The sequence below is a fragment of the Notolepis coatsorum genome (assembly GCF_963971535.1).
Source record: "Notolepis coatsorum genome assembly, chromosome: 18".
Taxonomy (NCBI): Eukaryota; Metazoa; Chordata; class Actinopteri; order Aulopiformes; family Paralepididae; genus Notolepis; species Notolepis coatsorum.
This window is the reverse complement of record NC_140182.1, coordinates 13,063,568-13,079,389: the sequence shown is the minus strand read 5'-3', so window position 1 is coordinate 13,079,389 and position 15,822 is coordinate 13,063,568. Positions and strand designations below refer to the sequence as shown.

General features: G+C 43.8%; 2 protein-coding genes across 2 annotated transcripts in view; one reads left to right on the top strand and one right to left on the bottom strand.

The window, feature by feature from the left end:
• The window catches only part of LOC311245231 (uncharacterized protein), a 459,760-nt gene that overhangs the window by 144,400 nt on the left and 299,538 nt on the right, over positions 1-15,822 (top strand). The window lies entirely within an intron of this gene.
• LOC311245472 (endosome/lysosome-associated apoptosis and autophagy regulator family member 2-like) overlaps positions 1-15,822 on the bottom strand; it is a 51,951-nt gene that overhangs the window by 16,425 nt on the left and 19,704 nt on the right. Inside the window, exons 6-12 of the mRNA XM_084335315.1 lie at positions 8,553-8,658; positions 8,018-8,170; positions 5,782-5,870; positions 5,177-5,357; positions 4,140-4,268; positions 2,223-2,313; positions 46-148 (exon numbers count right to left, since the gene is read on the bottom strand). Coding sequence (XP_084191441.1) covers positions 46-148; positions 2,223-2,313; positions 4,140-4,268; positions 5,177-5,357; positions 5,782-5,870; positions 8,018-8,170; positions 8,553-8,658 — 852 coding nt within the window. The remainder of the gene's footprint in view (positions 1-45; positions 149-2,222; positions 2,314-4,139; positions 4,269-5,176; positions 5,358-5,781; positions 5,871-8,017; positions 8,171-8,552; positions 8,659-15,822) is intronic.

The following is a 15,822-nucleotide window of genomic DNA, read 5'->3' as shown; positions in this document are numbered from 1 at the left end:
CAATCTAAAATAACGTGAAGAGATACATTTGAAGGTTCTTCTCACCATCATGAAGTAGAGTTCACAGTCAGCCGTGCACAGCAACTCAAATTCAAAGATGACGCGTCCAAACTCTGTCCCCGAACTGCTCGATACCGACGTGGGAAGCCTGAGTATGTAAAACAGAGTGTAGAGCCAGAGAAAAAGAGACGGATGCTTCAGAGACAAATTAATGAATCAAGAGAGTAAGGCTGGGAAGTACAGTAGTCTCCAGTTCCTAACACACACTTTGATGTTTTAAACAAACACTGACCTTAACACTCACCTTAACACTAACTTTAGACACTTCAACACTACATTATATTGATGTCACTACTGTAGTCTCCAGTTCCTAACACACACCTTGATGTCACTACTGTAGTCTCCACTTAACTTCAGTATAGTGCTATTTCTGTATCACAGATCCCTGCAAAGCTGTCGACTACCCCCCTGAATGCAAAAATAAATAAAGAATATATATATTTTTTTTTATTCCATTTGGGCTGTGGGGGGTGCTTAACTCATTCAGGGCCAACAGCGCCCTCTGCTGATGGCCCTTCGGTGCCAACGCTTTATCCAATGTAGGATAGGACTTATTTGAGAGTGCTTAAAACATATCAAATATAATAGCAATAGATCTAAATAACACAGTGATCGTCAATGAGTTGCTTCCAGTCAACATGCACGAAACAGATAATTTTTTCATACATACATTTCCATTTATACCGTGATGAATATCAATATATTTCTAGGGCGTTCTGTCTCATCTCAATAAACTCCAGCAAATCGAGCTTAAATGTATTTCCTTATAAATCGTGCCATTTGTCGCTTGATTTATTAATCGTTTTTCAAATAAACGCTAGATTATCGATAGTAGATGTGTCCTCATGCACGAAGAGAAACGGGGTCTGAAAAATCGCTTCTCCGTACTTTGGTCAGCGCGAACCTCACACACACACACACACACACACGCTCCGATGGCGGTGAAAGGAACATCTGATTACCCCAAGATTCGTAACATAAAGGCCTTACCTCACATCTGATGTCATGCAAAAAGATTAATCCAATTCCTGATCGCCATTCCAAATATTGATTGTGTTTATTGATCCAACGTTATATATCCAAAACAGGTATATCCAAGTGTCCTCAGTCCATCTGTTATAACAATACTGCATGCCAGAGAAGTAAAACCTGGACAGTCCCAGCCAATCCAATGATGTGCAATACCATCCGGGAGACGATAGGCGGCGGTATTTGCCCTTTGCGAGCTCAGACCCATTCCCAATGATAACATCAGGCTGGATGGATGAAAAATGTATGGATATCGCTAATAAAAGAAATATGGATTAAAACCAGAGATTTCTCAGGTTTGGCGCCCAGAGCATGGCGAGTTAACCCGGACTATCTCGGGTTTGGCCTCCAGTGAGTTAATGTCTGAAGGAGTCAACTGAAGGCTCCTTGTCCTCTGCTAAAGCATGCAATTGGTCCACTGATGGATACATCTTGATATTTGTCTACTCTAGTGTGTTCATTAGATGGGTGAAATCCTCTTTCAGTGCCTTCAGTGTTTTCTTAGGCAGTTAGCCTCGCTGGTATGCACGCCATTAGCGTTAGCCACACTTCTAGGCCTCTTTGCTTTTGGAAAGAATGATAAAAAATATTTGATAAATGATCAAATTAAAAATTATAATATATATATTTGTTTGCATTCGACTAAGAGGTTGGCAGTCAACTACGGCTCCTTTCGATCGATTAGTCGACTATTTGACTAATCAGGGTCAGCCCTACAACAGACCATTCTGAATGAAGCAGCACCATGACAACAGACCATCACCATGACAACAGACCATCACCATGACAACAGACCATCTGAATGAAGCAGCACCATGACAACAGACCATCTGAATGAAGCAGCACCATGACAACAGACCATCACCATGACAACAGACCATCTGAATGAAGCAGCACCATGACAACAGACCATCTGAATGTGGCAGCACCATGACAATCATACTTATTTGAACTTACTACAAAATATATAAAGACATCAAAAAGATCTCACATCACAGTATAACTTGTACTGGAAAATAAATACTGTAAAATATTCTTACAGGATTAAAGACAAGAAAGCTACCATGAGGTGACATCCTGGCTATATCACCAAACTCAAAGACAAGAGATGGGGAGAAGAGTTGTGTACTCACTTGAAGCCAGGAACATGGATGTTGAGGATGAGGTAGTCATTATCTGAGCCTCCCGCCCCACTCTGGACGTGATCCCCAGCCACCTCCCAACCTGAGGAGACATGTTAGAGTGAACGAATTAATGAATGACTTTATTTGACAATATAAAAACATCATGTGACAGAAAGCACAGTCAGGAGATACTGCCAAGGATGAACACAAAAAAAAGCTCAGAGCTTATTTCCATTGTGGTCCTTGTAGGGGGGTAGGGGAATGAGATGCTTAGACATGCATCATACATACAGACATGACATCACAACACATCACATATACCATTTATATACATAACGGACTCATAAACATGCACGGGTGCCTTTTTGCTGAGTGTCTAGGTTAATTATAGTCCCTTTTGAGCCATGTCTTCAGGCTGGACTCGAATCTAACAGCATTGACTATGATTTTCAGGTCACTGGGCAGACTGTTCCAAAAGACAGCTGCTGAATACAAAAATCCTTCCCCATACAGACATGAGGTATACCAATAACCTGATAGATGAGGGCAAAATAATGTTAGACATGAGTGAATGAATGAGTGAATGAAAACTTTATTTAACAGATTGCAGAATGGGTACAATACAGTACGGCTCAATACACACAATTGTTAAGGGGATGCAGACCAGAGAAAGACTTTTGTCTCGTTTACATCAGGGTCCCCCATTTTCAATTCATAGTGACATTTATGACATACACAACATACATGACATTTATGGCATAGGGACATACAGGTATTTAGTACGGTTACATTTGTGACATATACGATGTGCAAATATACAGTACTGTTACCCTGGCTGAGGTATACCAGTAACCTGAGAGACATATACCTACATACCTACTCTACTACTACCTACTCTGTTGTGTGTGTGACTGTGTGACTGTGTGTGTGTGTGTGTGTGTGTGTGTGTGTGTGTGTGTGTGTGTGTGTGTGTGTGTGTGTGTGTGTGTGTGTGTGTGACTTCATTCTCCAATAGTCCAGGACCAGTTGTGGGTGAATAATAAATGTAATCCTAATATATAGAAAATAAATCTATAATAAGTCAATAATCCATAAATGATGCCTCCTTAACCACCTTTTAAAACAGCCCTCATTGTGTTCATTGAGACACCAGAGAATGAACAGAAGTGCATTTACAACAGCATATTGAGCTGGTGCACAAATTGAATAAACAAACAAAATTACCAATTAAAAGGACCACGCCAACATTATGGGAAATGTGCATACCATCTTCTCCAGATTCAGACAAGAAGATAAATACTAATTTCCTCTCTGTGCGTTCAATAGAAAGCTATACGGCTACAAGCTAGCCTAGCTTAGCACAAATGAATGGAAGTGGATACGGACCACTAGCTGTTGGCCAAAAACCTTTCCCAGAGTGGTCCCTATCCGCTTCCATTCATTTGGCTACCTTCCAGCCGGATAGCTTTCTACTGAACCTGTTTTTATAATCGTAAAAACAAAATGTAGCTCCCTTGTCTCTCTTGGATATTTTGAATCAATGGCTGTCCACTGTGTCGACCTGTAGTTGTTTTGCTCTATTCTGTTCAATTGCACAATGCTGCTACTTTTTTAAGAAGAAGAAGTCTTTATTTGTCATGCAGCAACACACACATGTAAGATGGCGACACACAGGAACACACACTTGCATTGGGTCACACACACACTTGCTGTGGGGCGACAGTGTTAACCACTACACCAACCTGTTTATTCTGTTTTTTTTCTTCTTTTTTACATTCGTGTTTGGATTAGTTGATGCCATCATGTAAACTCAGCATAATTGAAAATGAGGGCCCCCCTCAATTGACTCCCAAGTTTAAAACAGTTAAATAAAGAAAAACTTTTAAAAAGATTTAAAAAAAAATAAAAATAAAAAATAGAACCCACCATTCATGCTGTCACACTTGGAGTTGCCCACGTTGAAACAGGAAGTCTTCATGTTGGGAGGAAGGACATTCCACCACTTATACTCATAACCAAGGGTGGGCTCTGTGCCAGCAGGACACTGCACACATGCTGAGAGAGGGAGAGAGAGGGAGAGAGAGAGAGTGAGAGTGAGAGTGGGAGGGAGACAGAGAGAGACAGAGACCGACAAAGAAACAGAGAGAGACAGAGAGAGAGACAGAGGGTGAGAGAGAGAGATTAACTAACCCTAACCCTGAGAGAGACAGAGAGGGAGGGAGAGAGAGACAGACAGACACAGACAGTGACAGAGAAAGACAGAGAGGAGAGAGAGAGAGAGAGAGAGAGAGAGAGAGAGAGAGAGAGAGAGACCATCGGATGCTCAGGACACCAAGCATACAGATTAGGCTGATTAGAATGAGAGGGAATAGGGCGGTCAGGTGGCGTAACAGAGATTGCGTTCGTCACCAAACCCCGGAGCGGCTAGATTCGCCTGTTCGAATCCAGCTCACAGCTCCGGGGTTGTCACCAGCTTGGCTGGCCGTTCACACTAATACAATTGGCTGTATTAGAGGGTGGGAGAAGCTGGCGGGGTGGGTCCGGGTCGTTGTAAACAGCGACTCCTACAGTTCGGTCGGGGCGCCTGCTAAGCGCGGATAGGACCTGAGTGGGATAGTGTGATCCTTCCACACGCTACGCCCTCTCAATGAGAATCCGCGCTGCCAGGTGAAAAGAAGCGGTTGATTGGCAGGACGTGTGTCGGAGGAAGCACGTGATAGCCTCCACTCTCCCAGACCGACTGTGGGGGGTAAGTGCGCAGCGACCAGGAAGGGGATTGGGAATTGGCATAACGACTAACATTGGGATGGGAGAAAATCGGAGGAAAAATGGAGGGGGAAAAAGATCAATAAAAAAAAATAAAAATGAGAGGGAATGGGAATTGGAGAGACAAAGAAGACAGATGGGTAATAGAACATAATAGAATAGAATAGAATAGAATAGAATAGAATAGAATAACATACCTTTTGTCCCGTCTGAGTAGGTCCCAGGTGGGCAGGGTGCACAGGTGGGTGTGTTGTCGTTATAGAAACCAGGGTTGCAGGGGGGACATGGCTCTGGTTTCCCACCAGGGGGCAGTGTCTCGGCTCCAGCCACACTCTCCAGACAAATCTTAGGCTCAATCCACTTATAAATGACCTGTGTCTGTAATTAATTACACAACCGGGTTACAGGAAACCAGTGTCTTGAGTGATTTAGCTCTGTGAACATGACTGAATGGTTTAGCTCTGTGAACATGACAGTGGTTTAGCTCTGTGAACATGACTGAATGGTTTAGCTCTGTGAACATGACAGTGGTTTAGCTCTGTGAACATGACTGAATGGTTTAGCTCTGTGAACATGACAGTGGTTTAGCTCTGTGAACAGGACAGTGGTTTAGCTCTGTGAACAGGACAGTGGTTTAGCTCTGTGAACAGGACAGTGGTTTAGCTCTGTGAACAGGACAGTGGTTTAGCTCTGTGAACATGACTGAATGGTTTAGCTCTGTGAACAGGACAGTGGTTTAGCTCTGTGAACATGACAGTGGTTTAGCTCTGTGAACAGGACAGTGGTTTAGCTCTTCTCTCACCTTGGCCTCACTGTCACATGCCGTGTGGATCTGGAAATAGTCCTTCTTGGAACACGGTGGTCTGTTCTGACAAACACCGGAACCCTCATCTGGGAGCAGTGAAACGGACATAAAGACATAAAACATCAACAGCAATGACGGTATAATAATCATAACACATTATTATTATTATTATTATTATTATTATTATTATTAAAAGGAGTGATCATTAAGGTTCCAAAGAAAGGCACACTATCCGATTGTAACAACTGGAGGGGCATCACACTTCTTTCTGTTCCCAGCTAAATATTCTGTAAAATCATTATACACCGTATTACATCAGCAGTTGACAAAGTACTCCGCGATGAACGAAGCCGGTTTTAGGAAAGGTAAGGGATGCGTCGACCAGATCTTCACTCTCAGGAACATCATTGAGCAGTGCAGTGAATGGCAACGACAGCTTTACATAAACGTCATCGACTTCCAGAAGGCTTTTGACAGCACCACCCGCCGTGGAAGATCACGAGAAGCTATGGAATCCCCTCCCAAATAGTTAATGTCATCAAACTGTTCTACAACGGCTTTTCTTGCACTGTGGGAACAAGCACCACCAGTTTTGAAGTAGGATCCGGAGTCCGCCAAGGATGTGTGATGTCGGCATTACTTTTCAATAGGGCTGCAACGATTAGGCGACATAATCGACGACGTCGATCATAAAAACTCGTCGACGCAGATTTTTTGCGTCGATGCGTCGTAAAAAAATATATAATACATTCTTTTTTATACTTTTTTTTTTTGCACTACCTATCTTTGTGAAAGTGGCTTCTCAGCTCTGGTCCAGCTGAAGACAAAGCAGAGGAACAGATTGGATATTGAGCATGACCTCAGAGTTGCTTTGTCTACCATCACCCCAGACTTTGAGACTCTTGTCAGGAGCAAACAACATCCCCAGTTATCCCATTAGTTCCCTGGGATGTTAAGCTAAGAAGTCTGCTAAGAAGGATATATTATTTATTATTATTATTATTATTATTATTATTATTATTATTATTATTATTATTATTATTATTATTATTATTATTATTATTAATTATTATTATTATTATTATTATTATTATTATTATTATTATTATTATTATTATTATTATTATTATTATTATTATTATTATTATTATTTCATTGTGTTTTTAGCCCTTAGTTGCACTTTTGTTGCAACCCCAGTTATCCCATTAGTTCCCCCAAACTTACTGTCGGTCTGTTATGTTAAGCTAAGAAGTCTGCTAAGAGCCCGGAAAAGGAGCCGCGCCCACAGGAAGCAGAGATGGAGGGTGTGACAGAAATAATCGTTAGATTAGTCGACTAATCGAAAAAATAATCGACAGATTAGTCGACTACCAAAATAATCGTTAGTTGCAGCCCTACTTTTCAACCTTGCAATAGACTGGGTTATGAGGAGAACCACAGAAGACAAGGCAAGAGGGATTCGTTGGACCCTCTATTCCACCATTGAAGACCTTGACATTAGTACTAGTATAAAGTATAAAATAGAAAGTCAAAAGTACATAAACAAAGTGTGAACATTTTTATTTTTATCTAGCACACTCTCAGAAGCAAAACAGAAAGAAGCATTTCATATACAAGTATTCTGTATTTTTGTATGACAACTAATAAAGAAAACTTGAAAAACTCATTTCAGAGAGGAATCGACTCAGCAGGCCAAGGATGGCCTTTAACCCCAACCCTTAGAGTGCATGACCCCTAACCCTAACCCTTAAGAGTTCATGACCCCTAACCCTTAGAGTTCATGACCTGCTTTATCACATGTACCGGTCACCATGACGGTATGGTAGTGTTTCCAGTTCTACTACTATGGTATTCTAGCTCTCTGTCTTAGAGTTCATGACCTGCTGTAAACAGGATCTATATTATCACAAACACACACAAAGGATTGTAGCATTATGCTCAAATCTGTTTATCTTGTAGGCAATTTAAACTAGAGGAACTATCTCCAGTGGGACAGGAAGTACAGACCACAAACACTAATGTTCTACTACTATCCTCTGTGCTGTGCGTGTGCGTGTGTGTGCGTGTGTGTGTGTGTGTGTGTGTCTGTATTGTCTGCACTGATAATGCTGCACTGATAATCCTGATATAGAATACGGCAAGGCAATCTGTACATATGTGTTCTTGCTTTAGTGTATGTGTGCGCGTGTGTGCGCACGCGCGTGCATGCGCATGCGTGTGTGTGTGTACCTACGTGCATACTGGGTGGAGCCGTCACAGGGGGTGCAGGAGCTGGCTCCGTGGCCGGAGAAGGTGTCTCTGGGACAGGCCTCACACGAGGAGGAGCCCGGGACACGACTGAAGGACCCTGGCTTACAGGGGAAACACTCTGATGTGTAGGCCACGCCTGGGAGACCGGAGGGAGGAGACAAGACACTTGTTCTTCGGATACTGTAGATTTGTGTTTGATACACACAAGGAAAATAGAGGAGAGGAGAGGAGAGGAGAGGAGAGGAAAATAGAGGAGAGGAGAGGAAATGAGGAGACAGGAGAGGAGAGGAGAGGGGAGAGGAGTAGAGAAGAGAAGAGAAGAGGAGAGGAGAGGAAAAGAGAGGGGAGGAGAGAAGAGGAGGAAAAGGAGAGGAAAAGAGAGAGGATGGGAGAGGAGAGGAAAAGAGGAGGAAAATATAGGAGAGGTGAGGAGAGGAGAGGAAAAGAGAGGAGAGGAGGAGAGGAAAAAATAGGAGAGGGGAGAGGAGGAGAGGAGAAGAGAGGAGAGCGGTCCTGACCTTCTATCTGTATGTTCCTCAGTAGAACCGGCTTCACCACTGTGGTTCCCAGTAAGACGCCCCCCGTCCTCCAGTACAGGATGTTAGTGCCAGACTTCAGGTTGACCTGGAACACAAGGTTTCAGAGATTAGTAATGATGTACTTTTTCACTGGAGAGAGAGAGAGATTGGCCCGATACCAATATCATCCATCACTTTTACTGAGCAGTATGGACTTAGACCATCACTTTTACTGAGCAGTATGGACTTAGACCATCACTTTTACTGAGCAGTATGGACTTAGACCATCACTTTTACTGAGCAGTATGGACTTAGACCATCACTTTTACTGAGCAGTATGGACTTAGACCATCACTTTTACTGAGCAGTATGGACTTAGACCATCACTTTTACTGAGCAGTATGGACTTAGACCATCACTTTTACTGAGCAGTATGGACTTAGACCATCACTTTTACTGAGCAGTATGGACTTAGACCATCACTTTTACTGAGCAGTATAGACTTAGACAATCAGTGTGAGGTCATGGACAAAGATGATCGAGACATATAATACATTATAACTAATCCATTTTGGACTCCAACATCGACAGTGTCACCACCCTCAGGATCACTACATTCCCCCAATCAGAAGCTGTGGATGAACAGAGAGGTCCGTTTACTGCTAAAAGGTACGCAACACAGCTTTCAGATCGCACTGATTATATCTCTCCACAAGAGGGCGCTGTCCCCAAATGTTGGTACTGAAATAAATTATTAGGAATTGGGATCAGAGGTCATCTATATATTCTTCTCTGGAGTAAGACGCCTGAACTTGAGGTGAGAGGACTTTTTTTCATGTCAAATTGTAAATATTCAGCTCCTCAGTGTTTTTCTTCTAGGCTTTTACACAATGGGTAATGGTATCCTCCACCCGTACCCTCAGATCTGCAGGTAGCCTGCTCCTTCGGGTCCCCAATACCCGGCTCTGCACCATGGGTGACCGAGCATTCTGCACGGCTGCACCACACCTGTGGAACAGCCTCCCCATTCAGCTGAGGGCACCACCGAGCCTGGACTCTTTTAAAGCAGGCCTGAAAACCCATCTGTTTAAAAAGGCCTTAGACTGTTAGCTTTTTCTTTTTTCTTTTCTTGTGCTGTTGTTTTTAATTTTCTGTTTATACTATGTTTTTAACTATGCTCTATTTGTATCCTATTTTTATTCTGTATTTTATTTGTTTTACAAATAACTATTTCATTTAATTTTTTTGACTATGTTTTAACCCTGTAGCACTTTGGGATCGCAGCGAACAAAAAGTGCAATACAAATTCAATTTATTATTATTATTATTGGGTTTATAACAAAACAATTGTCACCAATGCCATTAAGAAATGTGAAAGGAAAGCTATAGTTTAGATTGTTGTTAGATGGTTGTTAGCCTTGATGTGACAATCAACCCCTATGTTGGCATGAGCATGCATGGTGAGATATCAACCCCTATGTTGGCATGAGCATGCATGGTGAGATTACCGTTACCCCACCACTCCTCCCCCAGAGTCGCACACTAGCTCTGGACAGAGAGGAGTGACTTCAGAGAAGCCGTATCGAAGCTGCATCCTCACACACCCCAGTGAAGGAGAGAATAGAGCAGGAAAAGGCAGCCAGCATGCAAAAGAAGAAGAAACTACTTTACAACATCAACAAAGTGACAGAAGAGAAAGAGACAGGAGGAGGAGTGGTTCTGTGTTGTTGGTGTGGAGTCGTACTCCAACAGCCATTCAAGGGAGGTATGGGAGCCGTGTTGGATGTGCAAGCAGGCCACAGGTATGTATTTTTAGGCGGATTTTCTGAAAATAGGGCTAGGGCTTAACAGGTTTAAACCCAGTCCGTCGGCGGACTGCAAATGACATCACGCCATAAATCCATCTCTACAGACTGTATGAATTAATGTTGCATTTTTTTTCTTCTCAAATGTAGCCACTAGCCAAGAGTAAAGACCCTAACCCTGTCAAAACAGCAGTCAGTGTATATTTTCAGCAATACATTTGTTTACCAATAGTTATAATAATAGGTTAAAGTGTTATTAGTGAAATATGAGTTTTGGAAATGTATTCGGAAACTAGCAAATATCGATGCTCGGAAATGCGCGCCACCATTTTGTTTGTAGTCATATGAGGAGAGGAGACCCAGAGCTTTCGATGGCCGTTGAAATTTCGAAAAACGACACTACCCAGCTCAAGCCAGCTCCTGTCAATCAAATGACTTGTGGATTAATTTAGTTATTCATGTAATTTTTCGGGATTATCTACCACAAACCTGAACATTATTGGCATAAATTAGAACACAGTTAGTTTCTCGACGTTCCTGTGAACGTCTGGCAAAAAACGGTGTTGCAATCTGATGAAAAATGGCAGAGCAATCTACATAATAAAAAAGTAACTGTACTTACAGTATATTTCATTCATGGTCTTTGCTGCACGCCTGGCGATACTAAATCCAGATTGAACTCTGCCATTGGAAAGAGGAGATTTGGCCCGATCCATAGATGTGCGACTTGGCTATAATAAAGGTAATTTATAGACCCGATATTCCATATTCTTTTTTTTTATCCACTTTTTCTCCTCCTGTTTTTCTGTGTTTTTCTCCCCATCCCAATTTAGTCGTTATGTCAATTCCCCGCTCCCCTTCCTGGCCGTTGCTCGCATGTGCCCCCCACTGGTCGGTCTAGGGAGCCCTGAAGTCTATCAGATGCTTCCTCCGAGACATAGGAGACAGCCAGCAGCATCTTTTCACCTGCCAGCGCGGACTCTCATTGGCGAGGTGTAACGTGTGGGAGGTCACACTACCCTCGCCATCTCCCTCCCTCGCTGTGCAGGCGCACTGACCGACCTGTAGGAGTCGCTGTTTACAACGACCAGAATACCACCCCACCGGCTTCCCTCCCGCTGACTCTGCCAATTGAGCCAGTATGACGGCCGGCCAAGCCGGAGGCAACGCTGACAGCCGGATTCGATACCAGTGTCTCTCACGTTGGTGACAAGCGCTTAGTCCGCTGCGCCACCCAGCCGCCCTCTGATATTCCATATTCTATAATAATATTTCAAATTGCATGTGTCCGGATGGCATAATTCAGTACTGTATCTACAAAACCTTCCGTTGCATCATCTTCCCTTTATTAATTTGCTTCGATTTTATGTACACGTTACCTCAAGAAGGTGCTGAACAAACTCAGTGGCAGTTTTTCATGTCTGGTAATTTGTAGCATGGTGTTATTCACCGTCAAAGTGAAACATTTTAAAACATTTTAAAAATATATAATTGATATTCTCCTTTGGTTCATTACAATTTACTCAAGTCAAGCCTAGTAACACACAATATTTATATTTATATATACACTGGGAATACATTCCATGAGATCCATAGATGTCCCTAGATACCAAGAACATGCAAATGGACCTTGTAGAAGTGGAGCAATCTTCAAATTTCTTAGGTATGTATTTTTAGGCGGATTTTCAGAAAATATAGCTAGGGCTCAAGGGGTTAAACAAAGACACCCTGCCACAGGCCACATACAAGAGGAGTTAAACACCCTGCCACAGGCCACATACAAGAGGAGTTAAACACCCTGCCACAGGCCACATACAAGAGGAGTTAAACACCCTGCCACAGGCCACATACAAGAGGAGTTAAACACCCTGCCACAGGCCACATACAGTACAAGAGGAGTTAAACACCCTGCCACAGGCCACATACAAGAGGAGTTAAACACCCTGCCACAGGCCACATACAGTACAAGAGGAGTTAAACACCCTGCCACAGGCCACATACAAGTAGGCTTGGGCGGTATGACGGTATTAAGGTATACCGGGGTATTTAGAGATACCGACTGTATTGAAAATCAATACCGTCCGTCACCGTCAAAATCACAGATGCGCTTCAGTTTCTATAACAGTGAAACAGAGTTTTGAGTGTAGTGCACACACGCGCCAGCAGAGGGCGAGACCGCTCTAGTGGAGCGAGTGGGTCACAACGGTGTTCACGTTTTACGGTAATGTTGCGACAGTGCTGTGAAAATACCGTAAAGCGTTGTGACGAGAGTTGGTGTGTGTTGTTGTCGAGTGGTGCACTGGTGGAGCAAGCAAATAATCCGTCTCTTATTATATGTGAACTAAAGAGTACAAGGTTTACACAACAGCCCCCACCCGCCTTTTTATTGTATTTGTACAGTCCTGTACTATCCGCTGTCAGCTGTTTATCTCTCTGAGAGCTACTGAGCTTGAATAACTAGCGTTAGCTCACGTTAACTAGCGTTAGCTCTACGGCTAATCTTAGATTACCCTGAACTAAATCAATGACTAGGTTATAAAGCATTAGAGTAGTTTTCACTGCACATAGAAGTAGCAAAACAACGGGAGCATACCAAAACCCAGGCAATTTCTAGCCCTTAAGGAATCAAATAGTCTGCCATGGCTAGATGCTAACGCTAAAACGGTGCAGGCTTCTACCGGTGCGGGACTACCATTCTGAGAGCTGACGATGATTTGTTTACTTGTTTACCCCTGCCCCCCCCCCCCCCCCCCCCCCGCTGATGAATGAAAGTCATACCGTCATAATACCGTGCACCGGGGTATTAGGCAATCAGGGTATAACGGTATGAAAAAAGTCATACCGCCCAAGCCTACATACAAGAGGAGTTAAACACCCTGCCACAGGCCACATACAAGAGGAGTTAAACACCCTGCCACAGGCCACATACAAGAGGAGTTAAACACCCTGCCACAGGCCACATACAAGAGGAGTTAAACAAAGACTTAAAATATAAGAGTTAAAATATAACTCACCCTCCAGTCACTATAATGTGAAAATATATAGAGGATGCACATTCCACTGAGAAACTGGACAGGAAGAACTCAGGAAACTGCGGGTACTTTGAACTACTGGACATGTGCCACATGTTTGTATCTCATGCCTCCGTTTACACTGTACATCAATACTGTTAATACTATATTACTAAACTAGTTAGAGCCTGCATGTAGAAATAGACTAGTTAAGATAAGATATTCCTTTATTGATCCCCTTGGGGAAATTCAGGAAAAGCCTACAGGTAGAAATAGACTAGTTAGATCACACATGTAGAAATATTCTAGTTGGAACCTACATGTAGAAATATACTAGTTACAGCCTGCATGTAGAAATAGACTAGTTAGATCCCACATATATAGACTAGTTGGGTCAGTTCTGGGGGTGAACTACTGGACCATAGAGCAGGTCAGTTCTGGGGGATGTGTTGCTAAAGACGGTTTCATCACAACATACAATTTAAATGGATTACATTTGATTTCCTGTCAGTTGTGGATATTAGCAACAGGAAATCAACTGCAGTCTATGTTGTATTAGCAACAGAATTCCACTGAAACTATAGATCTATATAAGTTTCTATACAAGTCTATAATTTCTGAGCTAGATCCATCTTGAATGTAAATAATGAGAGCTAAGAGTCTAGCATATTACCTCTTTGGGTTTCAAAGATGATCAATCACACCCAGCCTGAACGGGGTTTTAGCCCAACCGTGTTATCCCTGCATTTGACACAAGAGGGCGCCCAACAACTGGACTGTGGGATACACAGAATTACAGGCTTTCCACTGCATGGTACCTACTCTACCCGGCCTTTTCGGTTTTCCATTGCCAAAATTTGCGGATGGTACCTGGTACCAAAATATTTGCACTACCTCTTCTACCTAATTTCTTTGTTTGTACATTTAGTTTTGTATATTGTATATATTTTATATAGTGTTTGTGCTTCTTACAGTAAAAGAATAAAGACCAATCTCACAAGGCTCATACAGAACCAAGCATTTCACTATAATGTACAGTACATGTACCTATATGTGACAAATAAAACAAAACTTGAACTTGAAAATACATCCAAAAGGTAGTTAAAAGTAAAGTAGTATGAAAACTCTGTAAAAGGTCCCATAAGCACTTGTGTTCCATTGCCCCTCAAATGGAGTGGAAGATAAGATGTTCCTTTATTGATTTGGGAGGTGGCCACAAGTGGAAAATGTAACCACAGTGGGTCTGGAAAGATACCGAAGACAATCCAGCACCCTTGCCAGCTTCTTCATATTTACCGACAGAAAATGGGAGAAGTTTCCTGCAAATGAGGGCAGCGCCCCCAGGTCTCCCTAAAGAGACCCCCCCCCAGTGGAACAGAATATCCCAGGTCTCCCTAAAGAGACTCCCCCCCCCCCCCCCCCAGTGGAACAGAATACCCCAGGTCTCCCTAAAGAGACTCTCCCCCTCAGTGGAACATCATACCCCAGGTCTCCCTAAAGAGATTCTCCCCCTCAGTGGAACATTATACCCCAGGCCTCCCCCTCAGTGGAACAAAATACCCCAGACCTCCCCCTCAGTGGAACAACATACCCCAGACTCTCCCCCTCAGTGGAACAACATACCCCAGACCTCCCCCTCAGTGGAACATCATACCCCAGACCTCCCACTCAGTGGAACATCATACCCCAGGCCTCCCCCTCAGTGGAACAACATACCCCAGACCTCCCCCTCAGTGGAACAACATACCCCAGACCTCCCCCTCAGTGGAACAACATACCCCAGGCCTCCCCCTCAGTGGAACAAAATACCCCAGACCTCCCCCTCAGGGGAACATCATACCCCAGGCCTCCCCCTCAGTGGAACAACATACCCCAGGCCTCCCCCTCAGTGGAACAAAATACCCCAGACCTCCCCCTCAGTGGAACACCATACCCCAGACCTCCCCCTCAGGGGAACAACATACCCCAGACCTCCCCCTCAGGGGAACAACATACCCCAGACCTCCCCCTCAGGGGAACAACATACCCCAGACCTCCCCCTCAGGGGAACATCATACCCCAGACCCCCCCCTCAGGGGAACATCATACCCCAGACCTCCCCCTCAGGGGAACAACATACCGTGTGCGTGGCTCTCAGGGGAACAACATACCGTGTGTGTGGCCCTCAGGGGAACAACATACCGTGTGTGTGGCCCTCAGGGGAACAACATACCGTGTGCGTGGCCCTCAGGGGAACAACATACCGTGTGCGTGGCCCTCAGGGGAACAACATACCGTGTGTGTGGCTCTCAGTGGAACAACATACCGTGTGCGTGGCCCTCAGGGGAACAACATACCGTGTGCGTGGCTCTCAGGGGAACAACATACCGTGTGCGTGGCCCTCAGGGGAACAACATACCGTGTGCGTGGCTCTCAGTGGAACAACATACCGTGTGCGTGGCCCTCAGGGGAACA